This window comes from Phyllobates terribilis, unplaced genomic scaffold (genome assembly GCF_046119375.1).
Source record: "Phyllobates terribilis strain yellow unplaced genomic scaffold, ASM4611937v1 Scaffold_3__8_contigs__length_932513732, whole genome shotgun sequence".
Taxonomy (NCBI): domain Eukaryota; kingdom Metazoa; phylum Chordata; class Amphibia; order Anura; family Dendrobatidae; genus Phyllobates; species Phyllobates terribilis.
The window spans coordinates 160735785-160763661 of NW_027362763.1; the positions used below are offsets into that span (position 1 = coordinate 160735785).

Below are 27877 nucleotides of genomic sequence, written 5' to 3' on the forward strand. Positions count from 1 at the left end.
AAGACATATTTTCAGTTGTTTCACACTTTTTTGTTAAGTATATAATTCCACATGTGTTAATTCATAGTTCTGATGCCTTCAGTGTGAATGTATAATTTTCATAGTCATGAAAATACAGAAAAATCTTTAAATGAGAAGGTGTGTCCAAACTTTTGGTCTGTACTGTATGTGACTGACATGTTTCTATCTATCTAATCTATGTGTGATGCTCTATTCTTTCTGTTCTAAATTGTTGCGTACCGATGTCTGCTGCTGATGAATTGCCGGCTTTTCATGTTTCACTGAGCACTTTTCCCATCGATTTGGGCAATCACTGTAATAAACAACCAACATGGCTGCGGCATTACAGTGAGTGGGAGGCAATCCCTGCATGTTGATTGGTGTTTTAAATAGGGCCAAATATGCAGGACGGGAACCCGAGCTCCCGCCTGAGCATTGCGCAAGTACTGGGTGAGCTCCGAGCATCTCGAGTACTGAGATGCTCGGGCGAGTACCGAGCAGTGGTGAGCATGCTCGCTCATCACTACTTACAACCTATGATGAAATAGAGAGGACACAGAAGGTAAAAAGTGCCCTTTGTGGATAGTCCAGCTATCATTATAATAAATAAATAGGGGTATTCAAATACAGCTACTGTACATGAAAGAGTTCTCAGCCAGTATCTGTATACAGTAGGTACATATTCAAAGTGTCATTGAGTGTATGGAGGGTGTGAGAACAGATGACTGAAGGGACTAGAGTATGACGAAAAGGGAGAACATGGAATAGTTAGCTTAGTGTCACACTCGCATGTGGCGCATGTGGCTCGTGGACCCATTGAGCCATGGCGCCAGGCTTACCTAGGAGGGGAGCAGCTAAACGGTTACCTGGTTTTCACTGGAGCTCCTGATGGTGGAGTCAGGCTTGAGCTGCAGGAAGCCACCAGGTACCACTCCCAGTCAGTTCCCTGTACTGCAGCTGCTGATCCTGGGGATCAGGTTCGCTCACAGAGACTGGTTTAGGAATCTGTTCAGACAGTACGATTCAGAATCTCAAGACAGGTGCGGCTTCAGGGTTCAGGTACAGCAGGTGTGGCTTTAGGGTTCAGGTGCCGTTGGTGAGGCTTCAGGGTTCAGGTACCACCAGAGCGGCTTCAGGGTAATGTATGTACTACACAGAAATATGGGAGCATGTTCAGGATAAGGAATTAACTTCACTAGATTATGACGGGGGACCTGGCAACATACAGTTGCACACACAAGAGATGTAGGGGTTGCTCAGGCACATCCCAACTGGAGAGGGTGCCATTTATACTAGTTACCTCCCTGCTATTGGGATTTAAGGAAGAGAAAAATGTTTTTCCGTAGTGTCTTAGCCCTATTGGTGATTGGTTAATTTTATCTGCCTGGGAAGGTGATCTAAAAAGAAGAAACCCACTAGAATGCAGTTCGTAATCGATTTTATATACACCTTATTCTCCAAGTAAATCCAACACAGGTAATAAACTTACATTTTGTACAGTTAAGTCACTAATGTTTGTAGATATTGCTCGAAGCCAGTCTGCACTGTCATGTGCGGAGTTAAACTGGAGAGTCCCAGAGCTGACTCCATCTTGGGCCAGAAGTTCAAATGAATTTGGTCTATTAAAAACAAAACCAGTTATTTATTAGATGTACTGCAATAATCATATGTTAAAAGGTTTGTCCAGTCCATTACTCGAACAGCCCCTTCTAAATTCCGATATTTCCTCCCAGTAAAATGATAACACTTATATTCACCTCCGATGCCGACACTATTCCAGCAGTGTTGGCACTAGCTCTCCCGGGAATCGCGTGACATTGTTATGTCACGCAATTCTTGTGACCAATCAATACTGACTTAACTCTCCTCTCCTATAAACGTAATTGAACTCCGGAAGAAGTAAGAGGACAGCAGCAGCTCTCACTTCCTCCAAATGTCTTGATTTGTCTGAAGGACAAGAGCGTGAAGTCAACTCTGATTGGCTGCAGGAATCACGTGATATAACAATATTATTATCTCTGGGAGAGCCAGTGCCAACACTGCTGGAACGGTGCCGCCACTGAAGGTGAGTATGAGTGTTATTATTTTACAGGGGGGAAACATATTGATTGCGAAGGTGTTGTCCGAAGAGTGGACAACCCCTTTAATCCCATTTTCTTATACAAAAAAAAAACTTGTATTTTTTTATTTTACAAAGCATAACCTTTATGTATGGTATTAATTTATCGGCATGGCATGATTTAAATTCTTTGGCAATATTTCAAGGGCCACAGTATTATATTGTACACAGTACACAGTGAAAGTCACCTTGACATGTCTGTTACAGTAAATTTTCCAATTCCTCATAAAACAATGATTTTGAAACGTGTGTTCTTATAAATCTATCATGTGCTCTGTTAGTCTTTCTAGAAATGTATGAATAAATTGATAACTTTGTGTTAGCAGTTGGGGTTGTGTTCCTGCATAATCTTATGGTTCGTGCAGACGGCCGTATATTTGGTCTGAGTGCGATCCAGCAAAACATTAGATCACACTCGGACCAATGTTAGTCTATGGGGTCTCGTCAGATTTTTTCCATTGCACCTGAATGACATCTGAGTGAAGTCCAATTTCCATGGACTGACCCAATGAAGAAGATAGAGAATTTTATTACTTCATCTTTTCCTCATCCGAGAAAATCAGATCACACTATGATCACACTCTGACCAAACTCTGATGTGAGTTTGATTTTCATAATCGACACAATTCTCTTGGATGAGAGAGTACAAAGTCGTCTACACCTAGCCTTACAGTGTCCAATCAGTGAGCAATATCAAACTATTTAGGAACATAACACACCCATTAACAAGGGGAATCGTAATACCAAGTTGTTAACTTAAATGACCAGGGCAAGATGCCTTAAGCAGTTCCAGATGAGGGACATTTTCATATATGCAGTTTAAAGAGCTGTAAAAAAAAATGAAATGTACCTTTTCAGATATTTATATGATTTTTTGCCTCTTTTTCTCCATGAGAAGTGATTCATATTACATAATTTTTATTTTATTTTCAAGCAATCTTATTAATTAATTGCTGATATTCAGTGGAAATATAAAGGAGGTAGGTGTCTGTTTTTCCACTTTTTTTTTATAACCAGAAAGAGCCACTGAAATATATATCAAAATTTGTTCTCCTTGCCGAAACAAATATTTTTCTACATTTGAAACTCTTTTTTATTATGTTACAGGGGTGGGGCTTTGGATTGGCATCCATTTTATCTATTTATGAATGTATTTTTCATTTATTTCACATATTGTGCCCCCCATATAGTCATAAATGATCTTTGGGAGCCATTTCAATAATTATATATTTTATTTTTTAATCCGATTTCTGCTTTAACTGGGGCTGGTATATTAGCCTCAGTTTCAGGAGAAATTCAGGCTACTGGATTTATTTTAAGGTTCACTGGGTCTCCGTAAAACCAAGATGCATGCCAAAGATCTTTGTTCATGAACCTATGGTCCCTGTTTGTGATTCTCATTTAAGCCAAGCACAGCAAGGTAAGACATTTAATCAATATGAATGTAAATGTAAAGCCAGTTTCCATCCAGAGAGGTGATTTAATCATGCATTAGTCGTCTTCTTACTGGGGATTCTCTTTTTCTGACATGGCGGTGACCCAACTATGTTCTAAATAAGTGGTCAGCAACCCAATTGTGCAGCTGTTCCAAATTATGAATTGCTAAGACTTTTGTTTCACCAGCAGAGGTAGGACCAATCACTTTTTTGTACGTGTTTAGAAACAATGACCCACACAATAATTAAGTCAAATTTTGGCATTTTTCACCAAGCTAAGTCAAGAGGCTAGTTGTTGATAGTTGCACCTAATTTACAAAAATAGACTGTCATACATTTGCAGCACTAATTGTGTCCTTTTTTGCCAAGTGTTTGATAACTAAGTGTAGCAGCACATACTGGGCAGCTTTTCCCACATTGACATGTTTTAATGTTTTGGGTTTTTTTATTGGCGAGACGATAGATGTTTAAAATTTTGCACAATCTTAGATATTTAAACTTATTTAATGTGCACCAAAAATCTACTCTGTAGTACTGTAGAATAAAATTGGCCAAAAGAACCAAATTTATTTGGCAGAACAGTGAGTTAATGTAGACGTACTGTTCTTTACTTAGTTCTGTGAAGGTAATGGATGGAGAAGGGAATTTTATAACATTGAAAGTATACAGAAAGGAATTTCATGTCTCATGGAAGCCTTTAGAGGACCAACATGATTATTGTATTACAAACCTTAACTTTACTGTCGAAGCCTTGAACCTTGAAATTCGAGCCATTAGTAACGGAATTGAAAGTTCATCCATCCATCTCTTTTCATATTTGGATTCTTGAATTGTAGGCGAGGAAGGTGATGAAGGAGCCTAAAAAGGAGAATAGGAACACTTGAACATGCGATCAAATAAAATTCTATAACAGTTACAGGGGTTGTACAGAACAATTTTTTTTTACTATGGGCCTAAAAGCTAACAGGCTGGTACTTGCTAACAGAAGCAACAACCTATCTGTTTAACCCGACACCAGGTCTGAGCAGTCACTGACTTTTCCTGCCGGCGATTCAGCTGTTGCACATCAATCTAACAGTTCTTCTTCTTCCAGGCTGCTTTGTCAATTGGGACTGTCAGCTCTCCGCAGTTAGGCAGAGGGGAGCAGGCTGTCAATCATCATGATGCCAGCAATCACGCCCCATCAACAGAGCTGAGTGGATGAGAAGGCATTAGCAACTACCTGCCTGTTGGTTCTTTGGCCCATAGTGAAAAAAATTAATAGCACTGGATAACCCCTTTAATAAAACTAAATTTGCATATTTCTATATACTTGTAATCCTAGTGTTGATAAAATTGTTGCACATGGACCCAGTAGGAAGGCAAACTCACTGCCTTTCTAAAAGAAGCTGTAAGTTTTCTGATGCGTATGGTAGTGCAGATAAATGATAAAAGACTCAGTGACTAGGATGATATTGTGTTTGAAAGTTTTAATGCAAAGGTCTAGCCTTGTTAAAAGGAAAAGAGTAAAATTAAGCATAAGTGATAGAAAATTCAGGCAAAGGCTGGAGAACATGACACATCATGATATGTTAGAGCTTAATTCACTCACCTAAGTCTGTAGGCTAGACTCAGAGAGTAATGCTGTGTGGTGAGAATGAAAGGTCACGAACATCATCCATTTTCATAGCTAATATAAAATTGGTTGTGAGGACTATGTTTCAAATGTAATAATAAAATGGATTTAATTAAAGTTATAATCTTGCATGAAAATGTAGAAAAATCAAGTGCATGACAATTATTCTTTAGAAATGCATACATATACAATATGAGATACATTACATCTTATAACTATTCATACATAATTGCATGGAATACAAATACCAAGGGCATTTCTATACCCTAAGCAACATTTTATACAACATTGAAGTATATTTAAATTATGTATTCTAGCTATTTGCTATTGCTTTTTTCCCATTGCATATACCTTTGAATAGCAACTATGCTTTTTGTGCATTGTTTATCAGTGCATAAAGCTTTGACTTATAACATATAAAGGCAAAATGGCATTTTGTAGGTGCATTCTAAAACTTCAAACCTCAACCAACATCTGTTGTAAGGCCACAGCCCCACTATCACTATTTGTTAGTATTCGGTCAGTATTTTTTCTCAGGAGTGGGAGCCAAAACCAGGAGTGGGTGATAAATGCAGAATTGGTGACTTGTTTCTATTATACCTTTTCTCTGATTGTACATCATCTTCTTTTGGTTCCCACTCCTGAGAAAAAATACTGACCGAATACTGACCAAATACTGATAGTGTGGCCATGGACTAAGATTGCAGAATAGAGAAGAGGGAGATGCAGCTACAGTTGATCTCTGAGACTGGACGCTGTGAGAGGGGAGGAAGAAGAGAAGTGAAGTGACATGGACGTTCCCAGAGCACATAGTACATCATTTACATTCGACAGGAAATCCCCAAAAACAAGCAAAAGGCCAATAAGATCAAAGGTTACAAAAACACATCTACCCTGGATGCTTTTAAGATATAGAAAGATGTAATAATTTCAATAAAATATTTTATTATAAGCTATAAAACAATGACTCAGTAGAATAAATAAGATGCTGCAAATCCTAACCTTTCTTTCATTCTTTCAAACCCATTTGTGTCAAATTCTTTTGATCAGGGTCATTTGGATGTTTTTGGTTGTCATTAAGATTTAAAAAGAGAAAACACAGTAGTTTGACAATAAATGGCTTCACCCAACCAATAACCATGAGTGGAGAAAAAGTTTTTTTGTTATCATTCATATTCTCTTAAACAAGGCCAAGAAAGAAAAAATTCTTCCGGGGTATGTAAACTTTTGAGCATAACTGTATATACTGTATGTTTCGGACCATTAAATGCACTTTTTCACTCCAATTCCGATCATAGATAGTTGCGGTATGGGATAGTTGCAGTGGTGGTGGAGTGGGATCGCAAGGCCCTCCATTCCCTCCCTCCTTCAGGAACCCAGCGGTGGCAGCACCTGCAGCAGTGGAGGAGGTAAGATACTGCGGGCCAGTTTCTGGCTGAGGGCTGGTGAGTGGCGCGGGTTTCCGGTTTGCACAGCCATCTTCCTGAAGCTGTGATCTACAGGAAAATGGCCACCGCATGCTCACTGGCCCGCAGCCAGACACCAGCCCCGGCACCGGCCCCCAGCCATACACTGGCCCCTGTCCCAGCCCCCAGGCAGGCCTCAGCACATCTCGACACTCAGCCAGAAACTGGCCCCGGTCCCGACCACAAGACGGGTCCCCAGCTGGGCCGCAGGCCCCCAGCCAGGCACCAGCCCTCAGCAAGGTCCACAGCCAGGCATCGGACCTCAGCCAGCCGCAAGTCCCCCAGCCAGGCCCCAGACCCCCAGCCAGCCAGGTCCCAGGCCCCCAGCCAGGCACCAAACATCAGCAAGGCCTCAGGCCCTAAGCCAGGCGCCGGACCTCAGCCAGACACCGGCCCTCAGCCAGACACCGGCCCCCAGCCAGAAACCAGCCCCCAGCCAGGCACCGAGCCTCAGGCATCTCACCTCTTCTGCTGCAGCTGCCAGGCTCCTGAGGAAGGGAACGGAGGGCCCTGCGATCCTGCTCCACCACCACCGCAACTCCCCGCTGCTGGACAACTGGCTTCCTAAAGGACCCTGCCTCCTGTGACCCTCACTCCATCTCTCCCCAGGTAAGATACTATACCTATTCAGACTATAAGATGGACCCCCATCTTATAAAAATATTTTTTTCCTATATTTCACCCCAAAATTTGGGGTGCGTCTTATGGTCCAGCGCGTCTTATAGTTCGAAAAATATGGTATATATTTATATATACACAATTATTGCTGTTGGGAGAAGGGACTCTTCAAATATGAGAGACCTGGATCAGTTTGCAAGTGAAGAGTGGTCCAGTTGAGCAAGGCATGTAAGAAGTTTGTTGATAGTTATAGGAAGTTATTGAGTGCAGTTTATTCCAAAGTGTGTGCAACCAAATATTAAGTTGAGGGTGCCAACAATTTTGTCTTGCTCATATTTGGGGTTTTGTGTGAAATTATGTCCAATTTGCCTTTTTTCTTAGTTTTTTTGTGTTGTTCCAATACACACAAAGGAAATAAAAGCATGTGTATAACAAAACATGTGTAATTGCAATAATTTTTATGGGAGAAATACTTCATTTTCTGGAACAATTTCAAGGGTGCCAACACTTTCGGCCATGACCGTATATATACAGTACAGACCAAAAGTTTTGACACACCTTCCCATTTAAAGATTTTTCTGTATTTTCATGACTTTGAAAATTGTACATTCACACTGAAGGCATCAAAACTATGAATTAACACATGTGGAATTATATACTTAACAAAAAAGTGTGAATAAACTGAAAATATGTCTTATATTCTTGGTTCTTCAAAGTAGCCACCTCTTGCTTTGATGACTGCTTTGCACACTCTTGGCATTCGCTTCAAGAGGTAGTCACCGGAAATGGTCTTCCAACAATCTTGAAGGAGTTCCCAGAGATGCTTAGCACTTGTCGGCCCTTTTGCCTTCACTCTGCGGTCCAGCTCACCCAAAACCATCTTGATTGGGTTCAGGTCTGGTGACTGTGGAGGCCAGGTCATCTGGCGCAGTCCCCCATTACTCTCCCTCTTGGTCAAATAGCCCTTACACAGCCTGGAGGTGTGTTTGGGGTCATTGTCCTGTAGAAAAATAAATGATGGTCCAACTAAACGCAAACCGGATTGAATAGCATGCCGCTGCAACATGCTGTGGTAGCCATGCTGGTTCAGTATGCCTTCAATTTTGAATAAATGCCCAACAGTGTCACCAGCAAAGCACCCCCACACCATCACACCTCCTCCTCCATGCTTCACGGTGGGAACCAGGCATGTAGAGTCCATCCGTTCACCTTTTCTGTGTCGCACAAAGACACGGTGGTTGGAACCAAAGATCTCAAATTTGGACTCATCAGACCAAAGCACAGATTTCCACTGGTCTAATGTCCATTCCTTGTGTTCTTTAGCCCAAACAAGTCTCTTCTGCTTGTTGCCTGTCCTTAGCAGCTATTTTACCATGAAGGCCTGCTGCACAAAGTCTCCTCTTAACAGTTGTTGTAGAGATGTGTCTGCTGCTAGAACTCTGTGTGGCATTGACCTGGTCTCTAATCTGAGCTGCTTTTAACCTGCGATTTCTGAGGCTGGTGACTCGGATAAACTTATCCTCAGAAGCAGAGGCGACACTTGGTCTTCCTTTCCTGGGGCGGTCCTCATGTGAGCCAGTTTCTTTGTAGCGCTTGATGGTTTTTACAACTGCACTTGGGGACACTTACACAAGTAATGATGGCCACTCGTTTTTCTTTACTTAGCTGCTTTTTTCTTGCCATAATACAAATTCTAACAGTCTATTCAGTAGGACTATCAGCTGTGTATCCACCAGACTTCTGCACAACACAACTGATGGTCCCAACCCCATTTATAAGGCAAGAAATCCCACTTATTAAACCTGAAAGGGCACACCTGTGAAGTGAAAACCATTTCCGGTGACTACCTCATGAAGCTCATCAAGAGAATGCCAAGAGTGTGCAAAGCAGTCATCAAAGCAAAAGGTGACTACTTTGAAGAACCTATAATATAAGACATATTTTCAGTTGTTTCACACTTTTTTGTTAAGTATATAATTCCACATGTGTTAAGTCATAGTTTTGATGCCATCAGTGTGAATGTACAATTTTCAAAGCCATGAAAATACAGAAAAATCTTTCAATGAGAAGGTGTGTCAAAACTTTTGGTTTGTACTGTATATATATATATATATATATATATATATATATATATATATATATATATATATATATATATATATATATACTGCTCAAAAAAGAAAGGGAACACTTAAACAACAGAATATAACTCCAAGTAAATCAAACTTCTGTGAAATCAAACTGTCCACTTAGAAAGCAACACTGATTGACAATCAATTTCACATGCTGTTGTGCAAATGGAATAGACAATAGATGGAAATTATTGGCAATTATCAAGACACACTCAATAAAGGAGTGGTTCTGCAGGTGGGGACCACAGACCACATCTCAGTACCAATGATTTCTGGTTGATGTTTTGGTCACTTTTGAATGTTGGTTGTGCTTTCACACTTGAGGTAGCATGAGACAGACTCTACAACCCACAGAAGTTGCTCAGGTAGTGCAGCTCATCCAGGTTGGCACATGAATGCGAGCTGTGGCAAGTAGGTTTGCTGTGTCTGTCAGCTTAGTGTCTAGAGGCTGGAGGCGCTACCAGGAGACAGGCCAGTACACCAGGAGACATGGAGGGGGCCGTAGGAGGGCAATAACCCAGCAGCAGGACCGCTACCTCCGCCTTTGTGCAAGGAGGAACAGGAGGAGCACTGCCAGAGTGTTACGGATCCGGGTGGTGGAACCTCTGTGCTGCAGTGCAAGGAGGGGCCAGAGGGGTGTGACTAAGTTTCAACTCGGTCCGACCAAGGTCGCACGGCGGCTCAATCGACTCTGTGAACCAGGGAGGAACCGAGCAGAGGGACCAGGTGCCACTCTGGGACCGACCTCGCATGAGATCAGGTGACTCCCATGGGTCAGAAGGCAGGAACTGACTGGTACAGCAGATGAGCTTCGGCTGGCAGGCTAACGGGTGGTCTGGGTAGACAAGCAGACTGATTAGGCAGATAGTCAGGCGAATGTTCCGGGTAGGCAAGCTGGCGGCACAACAGGTAGCTGGCTGGTGCTTCCAGGTAAGCGGGCAGGCAGGCACAGCAGGTAACAGGCAGGTGCTTCCAGGTAAGTGGGCTCACAGGCACGGCAGGTAACAGGCAGGTGCTTCCAGGTAAGCGGGCTGGCAAGCACGGCAGGTAACAGGCGGGTGCTTCCAGGTAAGCGGGCAGGCAGGCACGGCAGGTAACAGGCAGATGCTTCCTGGTAAGCGGGCTGGCAGGCACGGCAGGTAAAAGGCAGGTGCTTCCAGCTAAGCAGGCGGGCAGAACCCATAGACAGGCTGGCAGACTGGACTGTAGACAGACTGTCGGGCAGAAGAGAAGTCAGGCTAGCGGACTGAGCAGAAGATCAGACTGGTGAACAGGACTGACTTGCAGAGGACCTGGGGGCTGAAGCAAAGTAAGAATCCCAAAGCAACAACCTTGCACGGGCACCTCCATATTGGAGGAGGTGCCTCTTATAGGGAAAGCCCTCCGGTGATTGGCCGGGGACTTTTTAGGACGGCGCGCGTGGCCCCTAAGCACAGAGCCTGGGAAGCTGCGTGCACCAGCAGCAGCTGCAGGGAGGCCAGAAGACACTGGAGCAGGACCGCGGTGGTAAGGGGGACCACGTCTCTGCCTGGCAGGGGGTAGAGACGCCAATGCTACAGTACCCCCCCCCCCCCCTTTACGCCCCCTCTTTTTCAGGCCAGCAAGAAAATTTTTAAGAAGAAGAGGGGCATGGATGTCCTCCCTGGGTTCCCAAGACCTCTCCTCGGGGTCAAACCCCTTCCAATCCACCAGAAAAAAGGTTTTTCCTCTTTCCCTTTTGGTGGCTAAAATGTTCTCTACCTCATAGACGTCCTCAGCGGAAACTGGAGCTGGAGTGGTACCTGGACCGTCAGAAAAAGAATTAAAAACAACTGGTTTGAGGAGAGATACGTGGAAGGAGTTGGGAATCCGTAAGGTGGCCGGGAGTTTTAGCTTGTAAGCCACGGGATTGATTTGCTTGAGAACCTCAAACGGACAGATGAATCGCAGACCCAACTTATACGATGGAATTTTGAGCCGAACATGTTTGGAGGAGAGCTAGATCCTGTCTCCCGGAAAAAAAAGAGGCGGATCCAGACGTCTCTTATTGGCATGTCTCTTCATCCATTCAGAGGACTGAAGAAGTGCGGATCTAGTGTTTTCCAAAATAGTAGAAAATTCGCTGACCAGAGACTCCGCGGCAGGATTGTCCACTGAAGCGGAGGCGGGAAACGGGATCCGGGGGTGTTGACCGTAGACCAAAAAGAACGGGGATTTGGAAGAAGACTCATTCTCATGGTTGTTATAGGAGAACTCGGCCCAAGAAAAGAGCTCAACCCAATCATTATGGTGAGCATTGTTGAAATGCCGGAGAAAGCTGGTAAGGACCTGGTTGATACGATCCACTTGACCATTGAACTGAGAATGATAAGCAGAGGAGAAATCCAGGGTGACATCCAACAGCTTAAACGTAGCTCTCCAGAAGCGCGAAGTGAACTGGACCCCGCGATCAGACACAATGTGGAGGGGTAAGCCGTGGAGACAAAAGATGTGAAGGATGAAGTCCTTAGCCAGCACAGATGCGGATGGGAGACCAGGCAGAAGGATGAAGTGGGCCATTTTAGAAAAGCGGTCAGTGACCACCCAAATGACGGTACAACCGGCAGAAACAGGGAGATCCATAATAAAGTCCATAGCAATGTGTTGCCACGGGACGGAAGATATGGGAAGAGGCAGGAGACAGCCAGCAGGCAGATGCCTAGGAACTTTGTTACGGGCACAGAAGGAACAAGCCGAGACAAAATCCTCAACATCCTTGGGTAGCGAAGGCCACCAGTAATGCCGGGCGATGAGCAGGAAGGTCTTCTTCTGGCCAGCATGGCCGCCTAGTTTGGATGAATGACCCCAGAGAAGAACCTTCTTAAGTTCCGGAACCGCTACATAAGTCTTACCGGGTGGAAGACGAGATTGGTCAAACGGGGCCATGGTCATTACTCTGGAGGGGTCGATGATATGCAGAGGTTCCTCCTCTTGGTCGGAGGACAGCAATGAGCAGAATAGAGCGTCAGCTTTAACGTTCTTGTCAGCAGGGCGGTAATGTAGAGAAAAGTAGAATCGGGCAATGAACAGAGACCACCGGGCCTGACGTGGATTAAGTCTCTGGCGTTTTGTAGATAGGCCAGGTTTTTGTAATCTGTGTAGATGATCACCGGGTGCAGAGCCCCTTCCAGCAGGTAGCACCACTCCTCCAGTGCCAATTTGATGGCAAGCAGCTCACGATCTTCTATGGAGTAGTTGTGCTCAGAAGAGGAGAAGAGCTTGGAGAAAAAGCCGCAGGTAGCCATTCTCCCGGATGGGGATTTCTGGGTGAGCACCGCTCCGTCTCCGGAGGAGGAAGCATCAACCTCCAGGAAGAACTGCTTGTTGCAATCCAGGTGGTGCAGCACAGGGGCAGAGGAGAAAGCTTATTTTAGGGTTGGCGAAGGCCTCCTCTGCTTCGGAAGTCCATTCCTTGGGATTTGCTCCCTTACGAGTGAGCGGGGAGATGGGAGCGGTCCGGAAGGAGAAATGAGGAATGAAGAGGTGGTAATAATTTGGGAAGCCCAGGAATTGCTGAATCACCTTCAACCCCTCCGTCGGGGCCATTTTAAGACGGCAGAAACCTTCTCGGGATTCATCCGAAGACCAGTCTCGGAGATAATATATCCCAGGAACGGAAGGGAAGTCTGCTCAAAGATACATTTTTAAAATTTTGCCGGAGCCTAAGCAGAATCTGATGAACATTCCTCCGGTGTGAGGGCAGATCTGGAGAGAAGACAAGGATATCGTCCAGGTACACCACTACGCAAGAATACAGGAGATCAAGGAAGATGTCTTTAACCAGCTCCTGGAAGACGGCTGGGGCATTACAGAGACCAAAGGGCATCATGCGGTACTCGTAGTGACCATCCCAGGTAAGCGGGCTGGCAGGCACGGCAGGTAACAAGCAGGTGCTTCCAAGTAAGCAGGCTGGCAGAGCCCATAGACAGACTGGCGGACTGGACTGTAGACAGACTGTCGGGCAGAAGAGAAGTCAGGCTAGCGGACTGAGCAGAAGATCAGACTGGCAAACAGGACTGACTTGCAGAGGACCTGGTGGCTGAAGCAAAGTAAGAATCACAAAGCAACAACCTTGCACAGACACCTCCATATTGGAGAAGGTGCCTCTTATAGGGAAAGCCCTCCAGTGATTGGCCGGGGACATTCTTGAAGGGGCAGCGTGCGTGCCCTAAGCACAGAGCCAGGGAAGCTGCGTGCACCAGCAGCAGCTGCAGGGAGGCCGGAAGATGCTGGAGCAGGACCGCGGCGGTAAGGTGGACGGCGTCTCGGCCTGGCAGGGGGCAGAGATGCCGATGCTACACAGAGCCCTGCAAAATTACCTCCAGCAGCCCACAAATGTGGATGTGTCTGCACAAACGGTTAGAAACCGACTCCATGAGGGAGGTATGAGGGCCCGAAGTCCACATATGGGGGTTGTGCTCACAGCCCAACAACGTACAGGACACTTGGCATTTTCCACAGAACACCAGTATTGGCAAAGTCGCCAGTGGCACCCTGTGCTCTTCACAGATAAAAGCAGGTTCACACTAAGAACATGTGACAGACGTGACAGAGTCTGGAGACGCCGTGGAGAGCGATCTGCTGCCTGCAACATCCTTCAGCATGACCGGTTTGGCAATGGGTCAGTAATGGTGTGGGGTGGCATTTCTTTGGATGGCCACACAGTCCTCCATGTGCTTGTCAGAGGTAGCCTGACTGCCATTAGGTACCAAGATGAGATCCTCAGACCCCTTGTGAGACCATATGCTGGTGCGGTTGGCCCTGGGTTCCTCCTAATGCAGGACAATGCCAGATGTCATGTGGCTGGAGTCTGTCAGCAGTTCCTGCAAGATGAAGGCATTGAAGCTATGGACTGGCCTGTCTGTTCCCCAGACCTGAATCCGATTGAGCACATCTGGGACATCATGTCTCGCTCCATCCACCAATGTCACATTGCACTACAGACTGTTCAGTAGTTGGCGGATACTTTAGTCCAGGTCAGCGAGGAGATCCCACAGGAGACCATCTGCAACCTCATCAGGAGCATGCCCAGGCATTGTAGGGAGGTCATATTGGCACGTGGAGGCCACACACAATACTGAGCCTCATTTTGACTTGTTTTAAGGACATTACATCAGAGTTGGATCAGCCTGTAGGGTGTTTTTCCACTTTAATTTTGGGGGTGACTCAAATCCAGGCCTCCATTGGTTAATAAATTTGATTTACATTGATGATTTTTGTGTGATTTTGTTGTCAGCACATTCAACTTTGTACAGAACAAAGTATTCAATGAGAATATTTCATTCATTCAGATCTAGGATGTGTTATTTGAGTGTTCCCTTTATTTTTTGAGCAGTGTATACAGTACAGACCAAAAGTTTGGACACACCTCATTTAAAGATTTTTCTGTATTTTCAGGACTATGAAAATTGTACATTCACACTGAAGGCATCAAAACTATGAGTTAACACATGTGGAATTACATACTTAACAAAAAAGTGTGAAACAACTGAAAATATGTCTTATATTCTAGGTTCTTCAAAGTAGCCACCTTTTGCTTTGATGCTTCTTTGCACACTGTTGGCATTCTCTTGATGAGCTTCAAGAGGTAGTCACCGGAAATGGTTTTCACTTCACAGGTGAGCCCTGTCAGATTTAATAAGTGGGATTTCTTGCCTTATAAATGGGGTTGGGACCATCAGTTGTGTTTTGCAGAAGTCTGGTGGTAAACAGCTGATAGTCCTACTGAATAGACTTTTAGAATTTGTATTATGGCAAGAAAAAAGCAGCTAAGTAAATAAAAACGAGTGACCATCATTACTTTAAGAAATGAAGGTCAGTCAGTGCGAAAAATTGGGAAAACTTTGAAAGTGTCCCCAAGTGCAGTTGCAAAAACCATCAAGCGCTACAAAGAAACTGGCACACAAGAGGACAGCTCCAGGAAATGAAGACCAAGAGTCAACTCTGCTTCTGAGGATAAGTTTATCCGAGTCACCAGCCTCAGAAATCGCTGGTTAATAGCAGCTCAGATTAGAATCCACCGTGTCTTTGTGCGATGCATAAAAGGTAAACTGATGGACTCTACATGCCTGGTTCCCACCGTAAAGCATGGAGGAGGAGGTGTGATGGTGTGGGGGTGCTTTGCTGGTGACACTGTTGGGGATTTATTCAAAATTGAAGGCATACTGAACCAGTATGGCTACCACAGCATCTTGTAGCGGCATGCTATTTCATCCGATTTGCGTTTAGTTGGACCATCATTTACTTTTCAACAGGACAATGACCCCAAACACACCTCTAGGCTGGGTAAGGGCTATTTGACCAAGAAGGAGAGTAATAGGATGCTACTTCAGATGACCTGGCCTCCACAGTCACCAGACCTGAACCAATCGAGATGGTTTGGGGTGAGCTGGACGGCAGAGTGAAGGCAAAAGGGCCAACAAGTGCTAAGCATCTCTGGGAACTCCTTCAAGATTGTTGGAAGACCATTTCCGGTGACTACCTCTTAAAGCTCATCAAGAGAATGCCAAGAGTGTGCAAAGCAGTCATCAAAGCAAAAGGTGGCTACTTTGAAGAACCTAGAATATAAGACACATTTTCAGTTGTTTCACACTTTGTTAAGTATATAATTCCACATGTGTTAATTCATAATTTTGATGCTTTCAGTGTGAATGTACTGTATATATATATATATTTATATACCATTTTTTTCGGACTATAAGATGCACCTTTTTACTCCAAAATTTTGGAGGAAAATTGAGGGTGCGTCTTAAAGTCCTAATGTTGCTGGGGGGGTATATATATATATATATATATATATATATATATATATATATATATATATATTTATATACTGTGCTGGGAGAGCGGTTTTGGCAGAGGAGCAGGGCACAGGAGGCAGCAGCCGCCCGCTGCAGCCTGCACTGTCCCCGCTGCTAAAGAGAATGAATATTCAGTGCTCCCTAATAGCGGCACACAGTGTTTCCGCAGCGCTGCTCCTGCTGCTGCTGGGCGATCGCCTGTGCCCAATATTAAAGGGCATGAATATGGGTTGGGGAGGGGGTGAATATTCACGCCATTTAAAAGCAGGCACCCGCGATCACCCGGCAGCAGCAGGAGCCGCACTGCTGCTACGCTGTGTGCCGGCTATTAAGGAGCATGAATATTCAGTGCTCCCCATGCACACAGTCCCGGAGTGGGGAGCAGTGACCTCCGGCAGCTGATCTCTCCTTGTCAGCCGCGCATGGCAGTGACGTCATGCGCGGCTGACATGGAGAGACCAGTGCGGGCAGGCAGGACGCAGCGCTGGAGGAGAAAAGAAAGGTGAGTAGGAGTGTTTATTTTTTATGTACAGCCTGATGGGGATTAGGGGGACCATGCATACTAGGATAACGATGAGGGGGCCATACATACCAGGATAAGGATGAGGGGGCCATACATACCAGGGTAAGGATGAGGGGGGCATATATACCAGGATAAGGATGAAGGGGCAATACATACCAGGATAAGGATGAGGGGGCCATACATACCAGGGTAAGGATTAGGGGGCCATGCATACCAGGATAAGGATGAAGGGTGCCACGCATACCAGGATAAGGATGAGGGGTGCCATGCATACCAGGATAAGGATGAGGGGCCATGCATACCAGGATAGAGATGAGGGGTGCCATGCATACCAGGATAGGGATGAGGGGTGCCATGCATACCAGGATAGGGATGAGGGGTGCCATGCATACCAGGATAGGGATGAGGGGTGCCATGCACACCAGTATTGGGGATGAGGGGTGCCATGCATACCAGGATTTGGGATGAGGGGTGCCATGCATACCGGGATAGGGATGAATGGTGCCATGCATACCAGGATAGGGATGAGGGGTGCCATGCATACCAGGATGGGGATGGGAGCCACTTATAATAGTCAGGGGGGGCATATATACCAGGATGGGGGATATTATCAGAATTGGGGGACATTACCCCTATTTAAATGTTAGCAGCAGACCCGCTCCCACTTAATAGTGCATCGTGACCACATTTTTTGCTTAAATTTTTTTTCTATTTTTCTCCTCTAAAACCTAGGTGTGTCTTATGGTCCGGTGTGTCTTATAGTCAGAAAAATACGGTATATATATATATATATATATATATATATATATATATATATATATATATATATATATATATATATATATATATATATATATATATATATATATATATGTATACACACTGTATATATATGTATTTTTTTTTTTCAAATTCATTTGCACAACAGTACAAAAATAATATTCTTAGTGAAACATTTATTACGTACTGTATTGGAAGTATTTCCGTTCAAATGTAAACCACTGTCAAAAAGAGGAGATGAAGTACCACTGCTGTGATCACTGGGCGGGTCTGGGGAACCTAAAAAAAATACAAAAATGTAATTAAATTCTATTTCTAAAAGCTTATGTTACTATAAACTGTCACATATCCTGTTTCAAAGAATCCACTAAGAGTGTTATTTTAAAAATGTAAAAAGTTTTGATCATTGACAGCAGAGGAAGAGGTCAGCCAAACTCTTTTACAGAGTATTGACTGGATAGTAGAGGCCTACAGACATATCTTCATTAATAATTGCTATTTTTATAATATACTACGAGACAATATTGAAGAATATTGTACCTTGGTGCAAGTTCCCCTAGAGGAACAAATAAAAATGTTTAAAAAATTTGTAATATAGGAAAAAAATAAAATAAATGTAAAGTAAAAAAAAATGTGATGTTATATATGACCTCATTTATCCTCCACGGTGAAGACACACACAAAAAAAAGGAAATAAAAATGCCCAAATTACCTGTTATCAATCACAACTAATACATTTAATAAAAATCTATGCCTTGCTTAAAAAAAAAAGTCCTGCGACATCTATATTGTGTAAGGCAGCGCTCGTCATCATACTGGGGGTAACTCGCTTCGCTGCGTCAATCAATGCACACGTGCAATGTCTTTACGTTTTTCACACAGTGTTGCAGTTTATTATGGCACTTCATAAACCGCTGTTCACACACAGTTCATCTTAGTCCGCCACCGGCAGGTTTACACACATAAACAATTCATGAGCCAAGTGGCACACCGGCCCACTTGCTCCAGGGTACAGCTTATGGCAAGGTAATAAAGTAGCAATGTTCATATCACAATGTCCATATAGCACCGGGTATTACCTTTGCCGGGTATAGCTGTCTCAGTCCGTTACTCTGCCACCACTGTGGCTCTGCGGATTCCCAGGTAGGGGTCTCCAGCCGTCGTTCCCTCAAAGGCCACTGACATCCACACAGGATCCAGGCTCTGCCTTCCAGGACTCTTACTCAAGCCGGCTCTCCCTCAAAGGCCACTGACATCCGCACAGGATCCAGGCTCGACCTTTCAGGTACCAGGCTTCACTTCAAAGCCGCTGCCTTCCAAGGCCACTAGCATCCGCACAGGATCTAGTCTTTGCCTTCAGGCTGCCAGGCTTCACGGTATCACGGTATCCCACACACATGGGGAACAGGCCTCACGCCTCTCACACCGAACACACCTGTCTCAAATTAAGCAGGTTTATATATGCTGTGCACAGACAGCCTCATACTGACAGGACCTTGCTGATGTCACAGTCATGTGATCAGTCAGCTGTGTGTATAGGTCCTGTGTGCTGTCCCAGTCATGTATACAGAGCTTTACTGTGCATGCAGGACCTGGGTGATGTCACAGTCATGTGACCAGACAGATAAAGGGGAAGGTACATGGTCCAGTAAGCACATCCTGGACCATTTACAGTAATGCTAGCAACCTGCTGCATTACATATCCCCCCTCTCTGTTCAAACTTGTGGGGTTGAACACATAATATACACAATAACATTATAACCCCCAGCTCACATATAGACCATGAACTTTACAATTGTGCTACTCAGCCCCTGGAACCTTAGTCAATGACATTAGCCCATTCCTTAGGGACCTACCATTTGTCACTGTCACTGACTTCGTCAGGTCACCTTTCCGGGTCGTAACTTTGTCAGGTCTCCCCCGCTCCCAGCGGTCAATCAAAACCCTGTCAGATCTTCCCCGCTCCCAGCGGTCAATACAGCAGCGCAACTCGCATGCCCCGGTATCTAAGGTCCGGTTCGACTCCGTACTGTCCCGTCCTCTATTGGGTCGTTTGTATGGGCTGCTCAAACCGGAGTTACTGGAGGTCTCACTACCTCTAAACCCACGCCCACTACTCTCAGGACATCCTAAAAGGTCCCTAACTTCAGCTGTAGCTGTTCTGTTATTTAGGGGGCCCTTTCTCTGTCGGGTCTCACTATTTCTAGACGGCTTCCATCTTCTGCTGCTCAGATGATGCTGTCTATCTACTCGCAGTCTAGCGAGATTCAATTGTTCTACCTCCTGCAGGCAGGTCACTCGGTACTCAATCAGCATGCGCATATATTCTAGGCTTTCTTCTGTTCCTACAGCGGAAAAGGACACCATGCCGTCTTTGTCTGGTATCCAGTCCTGTTGATCACGTGGACTGCTTACTTTCACCACACCAGACTTCTTGACCATCATCTGCATGGCTCGACCGCTTCTCCCAATGAGCTTTCTCACCAGAACATGAGGCACCCGGATGACCTCTTCACGCATACTGTGAGCTTTTCTCCTAAGCTCCAGTTGTCTAACGGCTTGTTCCGTCTTCAACCGGAGAAACCGCTTCGTGCGAACACATCGCCAGTGCATGTCACTTAGGATAGCCACCCTCTTCACTGTGACTTTGGTCGTGGACAGGACCACCAGCTGTTTAGTTTCTGAGGTCAAGTAGACCTTACAGGCTCCCACAGCCTTCTTAAACTCTTCATGCACGGACTCACGGGTGCATTCTTCCCTCAAGTCCTCGGGTACTTCTACGAGGCACTTGTACCGAGACGTTTCGGTCTCACCAGTGGTTTTCAGACGATCAACCAGCTCAGGTTTCAGGAACAACTGACTTCCAGCTTCTTCACCCTGGATGCTTCCCCTGAGCTGACTCACAGCTACCACTTCACCTTTATCTTCCAACACCATACTTATAGCTCTCCTCAGGTCCTCCTTCTCAGGGTCTAAGGGAGTAAGTGCAACTTGTTTGCCTTTTCCCTTCTCCAAGGAGACCTCGTTCACCACGTGACACTTTGCTAGGCGACCTTTGAGCTCTAAAACTTCTCCTTCCAGCTCAGTTACTCGCCTCTCAGCGGCCCGTCTCTGAAGCTCTTCCTGCTTCAACTGCTCTTCCAGCAGCAGAGCTCTCTCAGACCTCTCCGTCTCCAATGTGCCCACTCGGCTCTCAATAGCCAGTCTCTCACGCTTCTCTTGCGTCCACTGGGTTTGTAGCAACTCCTTGAGCTCCCTGATCTCGGCTCTTACTTCCACCGAATCATCCAAGCTCGCATCACTCGAGGAGGTATCTGCTTCACACCTCCCCTCACCAGCGGCCAACTCCTGGCCCTGGTCTGTGGATTCTCCGACAGACTCCTCCATCTTTTTCCGCTCAGCTTCCATCTTGCTGACGGTTTCTTTAAGGTACGTCTCCGCCTTCTGGAGAGCATCACAGGACATCTGTAGCTCCTTCACCTGAGCTTCCAGATCTAGGGTCTTTCCCCGGAGACCATCATTCTCCTCACGGGTGTCTTGCAGAGTGGTCTCAACCGCTTGGTGCACTTGCTCTGCACCCACCTTATCCTCCTCTAGTTTCTCCTTCACCTTGAGGAGATCCTCATAATCTCTCTTACTCTGTTGCAGTTCCCTACTGCGTTCACCACACACCTTCTTGGAGTCACACAGCTCCTGGTTGAGCTGTTTGCGCAGTCGTTCTAGGATTTGTTCGCGTCCAGAAACACCATTCTGCCGCGCCTCCTTCTCAAGCTTCAACTGCAAAACCTCTTCCTGGATTTTGCGGCGGTCCTCCTTAATTGCGTAGAACATTTCCTTCCACTGGTTAATTTCCTCGTTGCTTCCCTTTAGATCTCGCTGTAAGTCCTTCACAAGCTGGAGTATTTTCTGCTGTACAGACTCCAGGTTCAGCTGGTCTGAGGACAAGTTCCCCAGGTTTCCACATAATTGCTGCCCATCACTCTGACCCTGCTGGCCGATAGGTTCCAGCTCTTGGTCACGACTGGCCGCCTCCCCTTCCAGGGCTGTCAGATCCTTCTGACTCGGTACCGTACCGGAGGTTGCTACTGGCAACGTCACCTCCTCTTCTACCTCTAATGGAGGATCCACACTTGAAGCAAAGGCACACAGTACTACCCTCTCTTTATTTTTATTTTCAGCCAAGTCTACAGGAGCAACCTTTTTGTGGCCCTTGCGCCGTCTACGAGATGGGGACTCTCTCACCTCGTCTAGCCCCTCCTGACTGAACTCACTTTTTACTTTAATAGTGTCACAGTCAGCTACGGGGTCTGTGTCACTACCCATGGTGTTGTGGACTAACAGGTCACCTCCCACTTTGACATCACCCCCTTCTACTGGAGTTACCCTGTTATCAACGGTCACATTGTCATTTTTAGGAGGCACCAACCCACCACCAGTAACAATTTTCAGTTTTCTACACTCCACACTCTTGTGAAAATCCGCCCCTTTTTTAGACTCCGCCCCCTTTTTAACAACCACACTGGCAGGGTAATTTTTACACAAAAAATCAGCAGTAGTCTTAGGACTCAGTTCACAACATCTCTTACCACCTCCCCGGGCACTCTGGGACAACACTGGCGCCCCCGGAGAGTCCATAGAATGGTCCACTGCCGCCATTCCATATGGTGCCCACAGCTCCTGTGGTTCCTGCACCATGTCCAGTAAAAGTTTCCCAAATACCTGCTCCGGTCCCAACCGGCCCTTCAACCGCTCAATAGCTCCAGACAGATCTGCTGCTTTGCTCACAGCCATCGCGGTACACTGTTCACACTAGCACTTCATCGCTCTCCCGGAAAAATTTTCGTGGCCCCACCAAGCCACCGCAAAACCGGATTTGAGTGCGATGAGAATCTTCGCAACCCCGCCGAGTTGCCGCAAGATGCTTTATACTTCGGGAGCCCCGCCGAGCCACAGCAAACCAGGTTTGAGTGCGACGCCAATCTTCGCAACCCCGCCGAGTTGCCGCAAGATGCTTTATCCACACTCGTCGTCCTGTGCCGTTGCCCCTAGCAACCAGGGTTGTCGTTGCCACTAGCAACCGGGCTGCTGTTGCCCGCACTCTCGAACCATATGTAAGGCAGCACTCGTCATCATACTGGGGGTAACTCACTTCGCTGCGTCAATCAATGCACACGTGCAATGTCTTTACGTTTTTCACACAGTGTTGCAGTTTATTTTGGCACTTCATAAACCGCTGTTCACACACAGTTCATCTTAGTCCGCCACCGGCAGGTTTACACACATAAACAATTCATGAGCCAAGTGGCACACCGGCCCACTTGCTCCAGGGTACAGCTTACGGCAAGGTAATAAAGTAGCAATGTTCATATCACAATGTCCATATAGCACCGGGTATTACCTTTGCCGGGTATAGCTGTCTCAGTCCGTTACTCTGCCACCACTGTGGCTCTGCGGATTCCCAGGTAGGGGTCTCCAGCCGTCGTTCCCTCAAAGGCCACTGACATCCACACAGGATCCAGGCTCTGCCTTCCAGGACTCTTACTCAAGCCGGCTCTCCCTCAAAGGCCACTGACATCCGCACAGGATCCAGGCTCGACCTTTCAGGTACCAGGCTTCACTTCAAAGCCGCTGCCTTCCAAGGCCACTAGCATCCGCACAGGATCTAGTCTTTGCCTTCAGGCTGCCAGGCTTCACGGTATCACGGTATCCCACACACATGGGGAACAGGCCTCACGCCTCTCACACCGAACACACCTGTCTCAAATTAAGCAGGTTTATATATGCTGTGCACAGACAGCCTCATACTGACAGGACCTTGCTGATGTCACAGTCATGTGATCAGTCAGCTGTGTGTATAGGTCCTGTGTGCTGTCCCAGTCATGTATACAGAGCTTTACTGTGCATGCAGGACCTGGGTGATGTCACAGTCATGTGACCAGTCAGATAAAGGGGAAGGTACATGGTCCAGTAAGCACATCCTGGACCATTTACAGTAATGCTAGCAACCTGCTGCATTACAATTGACAGATAAAAAAGTTAGGGGTCTCAAAATATGGAACACAAACCATATTTTTTTAAAAGCTTTTTATTTTTTTTCAGACTGACCTGCAGAATAAAGTTACCAGGTCAATACTAAAAAATGAAAATAACAGTTGAGCCAAATGCATTTTTCCCTATTCCCTACCCAACAAAGAATTATTTTTCTAATTTTTCCATACATTGGCCCAAATTCAACAAGACTGTTGGTTTTCACGCCGGTCATGGTGAGGAAGCATGCTCGAGTCAGACGCTCTTGATTCATTAAGAGGAGCAAAACTCTTAATTAATCAAATATGTCTGAAGAGTGGCATGCGCCACCATTTGCGCCTCGCCACAAATCTTACTCCGATCAATGACTGGATTTAGATTTGTGGGGTAGCAAATGCCGCTGCTCATCATACAGTAAATGTGAGGAGCGGGAGTTGTCACACTATCAAATTCTCTCAGAATATAAATATCTAATCAGCATGGAGAGGTTCTGCTTAAAACATAAATTTTAATGTATCGTTTAAAAACAGGGATTCCCGAACGAAAAATACTTATACGTAAACAAAAATTAAGATTTAAGTGTCTATCATATATCACATGGATTAGTGGCTATGACAAGTGAATAATAATTGTTTTAGATCTCACTCAGACCAGACGTAAGACTGTAGTCCTTCAAGAGACCTCCTTGGAGTTAGTTGTCGAAGGGGAGGGCCATCTAACCCTGTCATGTCCCATGTAATAACTCCCGCCCTAACAAGGGCAGTACCTAAGTGTTGCACTTTTCTATGGATACCCAAAAATTGTTGTTCCCTTATAATGCATCTGCCTTAGTTATAAAGCGTCATCAGTGGAGTGTACATGTGAGGAAGCGAAAAGAAGGGAGGATTATCCTATAGCACCTAAGTGCAAAAAAAGAGTCAAACCGATTGAGGGGCACATGGTATATGCAGTGCTTTCATACAAGGGTCCTAAGGTGAAAGGCACCCCTTGTGAATTAGGATATATGATATGATATATGATAGATACATCTTACATTTTGTTTATGTATATGTGTTTTTTGTTCGGGAAATCCTGTTTTTTAAACGATTCATTAAAAGTTATGTTTTAAGCAGAACCTCTCCATGCTGAGTAGATACAACTTTTCCTGGAAAAACAAGCTGTGTAGACAAAAGGATAAAAACTGAAGCATGGAAATGAGATGTCTGTGTCTGGAAGGGGATACATTTATATTCAAAGAGGTGACAATGCTGGTAACTACATAGATCTATCATTTTAATACAGAGAACTATTACTGTACATAAGGAAGCAGAGTGAAAAATACAGTACAAACCTTTATAGAGATGTTATGAGTGTATGTGCACATTTATGAAAAATTATGTGCTTGACGGCGTTTTCGGGGGTGGGTGGATATCACTCTGAGTTATGATATGAAATCCTCTGATCTTTTTGTATGTTTATAAGAAAAACTATTCACCTCATTACCTGCTTTATTCAGTAGTGTACAAATTGGAAGTATGCTTCAAATTCTGAGTATATACTATAAAAATGTCATCAAATGCTTTCTAATGGCAAAATCTGATCTATGTGTTTCTGTACCGAAAATGACCCTGCTGTGACAGCAAGATCAGATCCAGGAAACGAAGATGAAGCAAGATAACATATCAAAGTTTGTCATTTTAGTCTGTCCAGCTTGTATATAACAGTGTGACAAATATTTGCATCTCAATTACCCCTCCCAAAAAAAAAAAAAAATCCTGTACATTTCTTTTGAAGTCTTCTCTTACCTAGCGGGAGCTTTAGAAATGAAGGTGCTTCCTTGAAATAGTAAACAGTAATGGTGACTTCATCTCCAGCATTCCGCAGTAAATGAACCTGGTGTGAATTCAACAAACATGAAAGAAAAGTGAAGCCCCACAGACTGGAAATATAATACATTCGATGGTCTGAAAAATTTCCAACTGAACTTTGGAATGTACAGTCGCAGCATGTTAATACAGAACATAAAACATATAGTACAAAAAATAAAGCTACCTATAGAGCAGGAATGAACATAGATATAAATACAAGTGCACAATAGGTATGGTAGCTGCTGTAGGAACTGGTAGAGTATATTTAAAGGGAATCTGTCACTAATAGTGGTGAGCGAGTATGTTCTGTTCCGAGTACGCTCCAGCCGAGCTCCGAGTATTTACAGTTGCTCGGTGATATGGATGAATCGCTCCCATGTGCGAGATTTGCCACTGTTTGACAGTTTTATTACATTTGAGGAATGTGTAAGAAATAGACATTCCTCCCATGTAGTAAAACTGTCAAACAATTGCAAATCATCCACACAGGAGCGATTCAACCATATCACCGAGCAACTGTAAATACTCGGAGCTCGGCCCGAGCATACTCAGTGAAAGGGTTAATAGAACATACTCGCTCAACACTAGTCACTAGGTTTCTGCTAACCCATCTGAAAGCAGCTTGATGTAAGGGCAAAGATCCTGATTCCAGAGATGTGTCACCTACTGGGCTGAAGTTCTACTAGTTCTGAAGATCTACTAGTTCTCTGAATGCTGAGCTCTGTATAACCCTGCCCACACCATCTTTCTATGTACAATGTGCATAGGCAGAAAGCTGCCAATCAGTGGTGGGGGTGGAGTCATACAGAGATCATAACTATTGAGGACTACATTGCAACAGATTTACTAATCCTTTAGTGGTAATCTCCTGCTGATAAATCAGTGATTTTAACAAAACTAGATCAAGCAGCCCAGTAAATGACACATCACTTTAATCAGGGTCTCTGTCTCTACTTTATGCTTTTCACAAATTAGGTGGAAAAAAACAGAACAGGTGACAGATTCCCTTTAAAGAGGATTTGTACACTCTCCTGATATATCTGTTTTTAGAAAATACTTGTATTCTTCATGAAGCCACAACTCTTATTACCGGAGGAAATGTATAAATAATTTTAACATTAAAGGGGCATTTAGACAATATAGGAGGGTTCACCTGTTTTGGTAGCTTTCAACATTTTTTTTTATAGTATGCAGTCTTTGCATCAGCCACATGAACAGAGACTTGGGCTGCAGCACCTCTTCTACACCTCTTCTAAAATTCTAGCAGTCTGCACAAATTCTCTCTCTGCCTACAACCTTTTTGTAAATGTTTACAATTCTCAGTTGTTAATCCCAAAATAATCCTAAATTATGCAATAAATTAAGCAAATACAGATGGAGAAAGATATATAAAAGGGAAGCTGCAGTATAATAATAATAAATTATAGAGATTATAAAGTTCTCCCTTCACATCTCATGGGTTTCAAAAAACTCCAGTTGTAGGGTTCATCAAAAACTAAAATACTTTTTATAGGTATTAGAGATGAGCGTATCTTTTGAAATTTGAATCAGCCGGCTTAGCCAAGTTTTCCCCAAAAATTTGTTTCTCAAACTGGAAAGATGGTAATTTCTTGGAAAATGCACATGGGGGAGAGGAAAGAAAGAGTGATAGCTATGCTAACAATAAAAGCTTACACAGTACAGAAGAGAGCCAGAAGAGCCTGCTGACCATTGGAGCCTATATTCCACGAGAGAGAAAGAGGACGATGCTGATCATAAGAGCTGACACTCTACAGAAGAGAGAGAGGATCCTGGTGACCATAAGAGCTTATACTCTACAGAAGAGAGAAATATAGAGAGAGAGAAGACCCCGCTGATCATAAGAGTTAATACTCTACAGGAGAGAGAGGAACTTGTTGACTGTAAGGGCTTACATTCTACAGCAGAGAGAGGACCACACTGATCATAAGATCTTGAACTCTACAGGTGGAGTGTCACACCTGAAAAAGGCTGTTTTTCATCTGAAAAGTGTTGTGTTTTTAATAGTTTTTTAAAGTAAATATCACCTTGCTGGGAGGAAAATTGTTTTCCTACTCCTATTTTAATTCCATCTCCTGTGGTAGAAGCACCATATCCCTGGATCCCTGAATCCTTTCTTTTTCAAGTCATTCATTGGGGTTCCACTGGAAGAATTTCCCTTTGCTTGCCAGGTTGGCTGTAGTACGCTACTTATTCTATTAACCAGATATAGCATTGTCCCTTAGCACAACCCAAACAGGTGAGCTTTTTTTTTACCATTTCTCACCTGATCCATTTACTTCTTCTTTACTACGCTTAGATAGTGCCACATTTTTTTCTCCTTTCCTAAAGGATTTCCATTTATCACTCTACAGCAGAGAGAGAGGGGACCAGGCTTATCATAAGAGCTTTAACTCCATGAGAGAGAGAGAGGACCATCATGGTAATCAAAGCTTACACTCTATAGGAGAGAAAGAATCCCGCTGACCATAAGAGCT

At 44.6% G+C, this 27877-nt stretch overlaps 1 protein-coding gene across 2 annotated transcripts in view; it reads right to left on the reverse strand.

The window, feature by feature from the left end:
* SNTG2 (syntrophin gamma 2) overlaps nucleotides 1-27877 on the reverse strand; it is a 1024184-nt gene that overhangs the window by 426417 nt on the left and 569890 nt on the right. For both annotated transcript variants that reach the window (XM_073674230.1, XM_073674231.1), the window contains exons 7-10: nucleotides 25320-25407; nucleotides 17695-17786; nucleotides 4286-4413; nucleotides 1490-1619 (exon numbers count right to left, since the gene is read on the reverse strand). In XM_073674230.1, the coding sequence (XP_073530331.1) occupies nucleotides 1490-1619; nucleotides 4286-4413; nucleotides 17695-17786; nucleotides 25320-25407 (438 nt within the window). The remainder of the gene's footprint in view (nucleotides 1-1489; nucleotides 1620-4285; nucleotides 4414-17694; nucleotides 17787-25319; nucleotides 25408-27877) is intronic.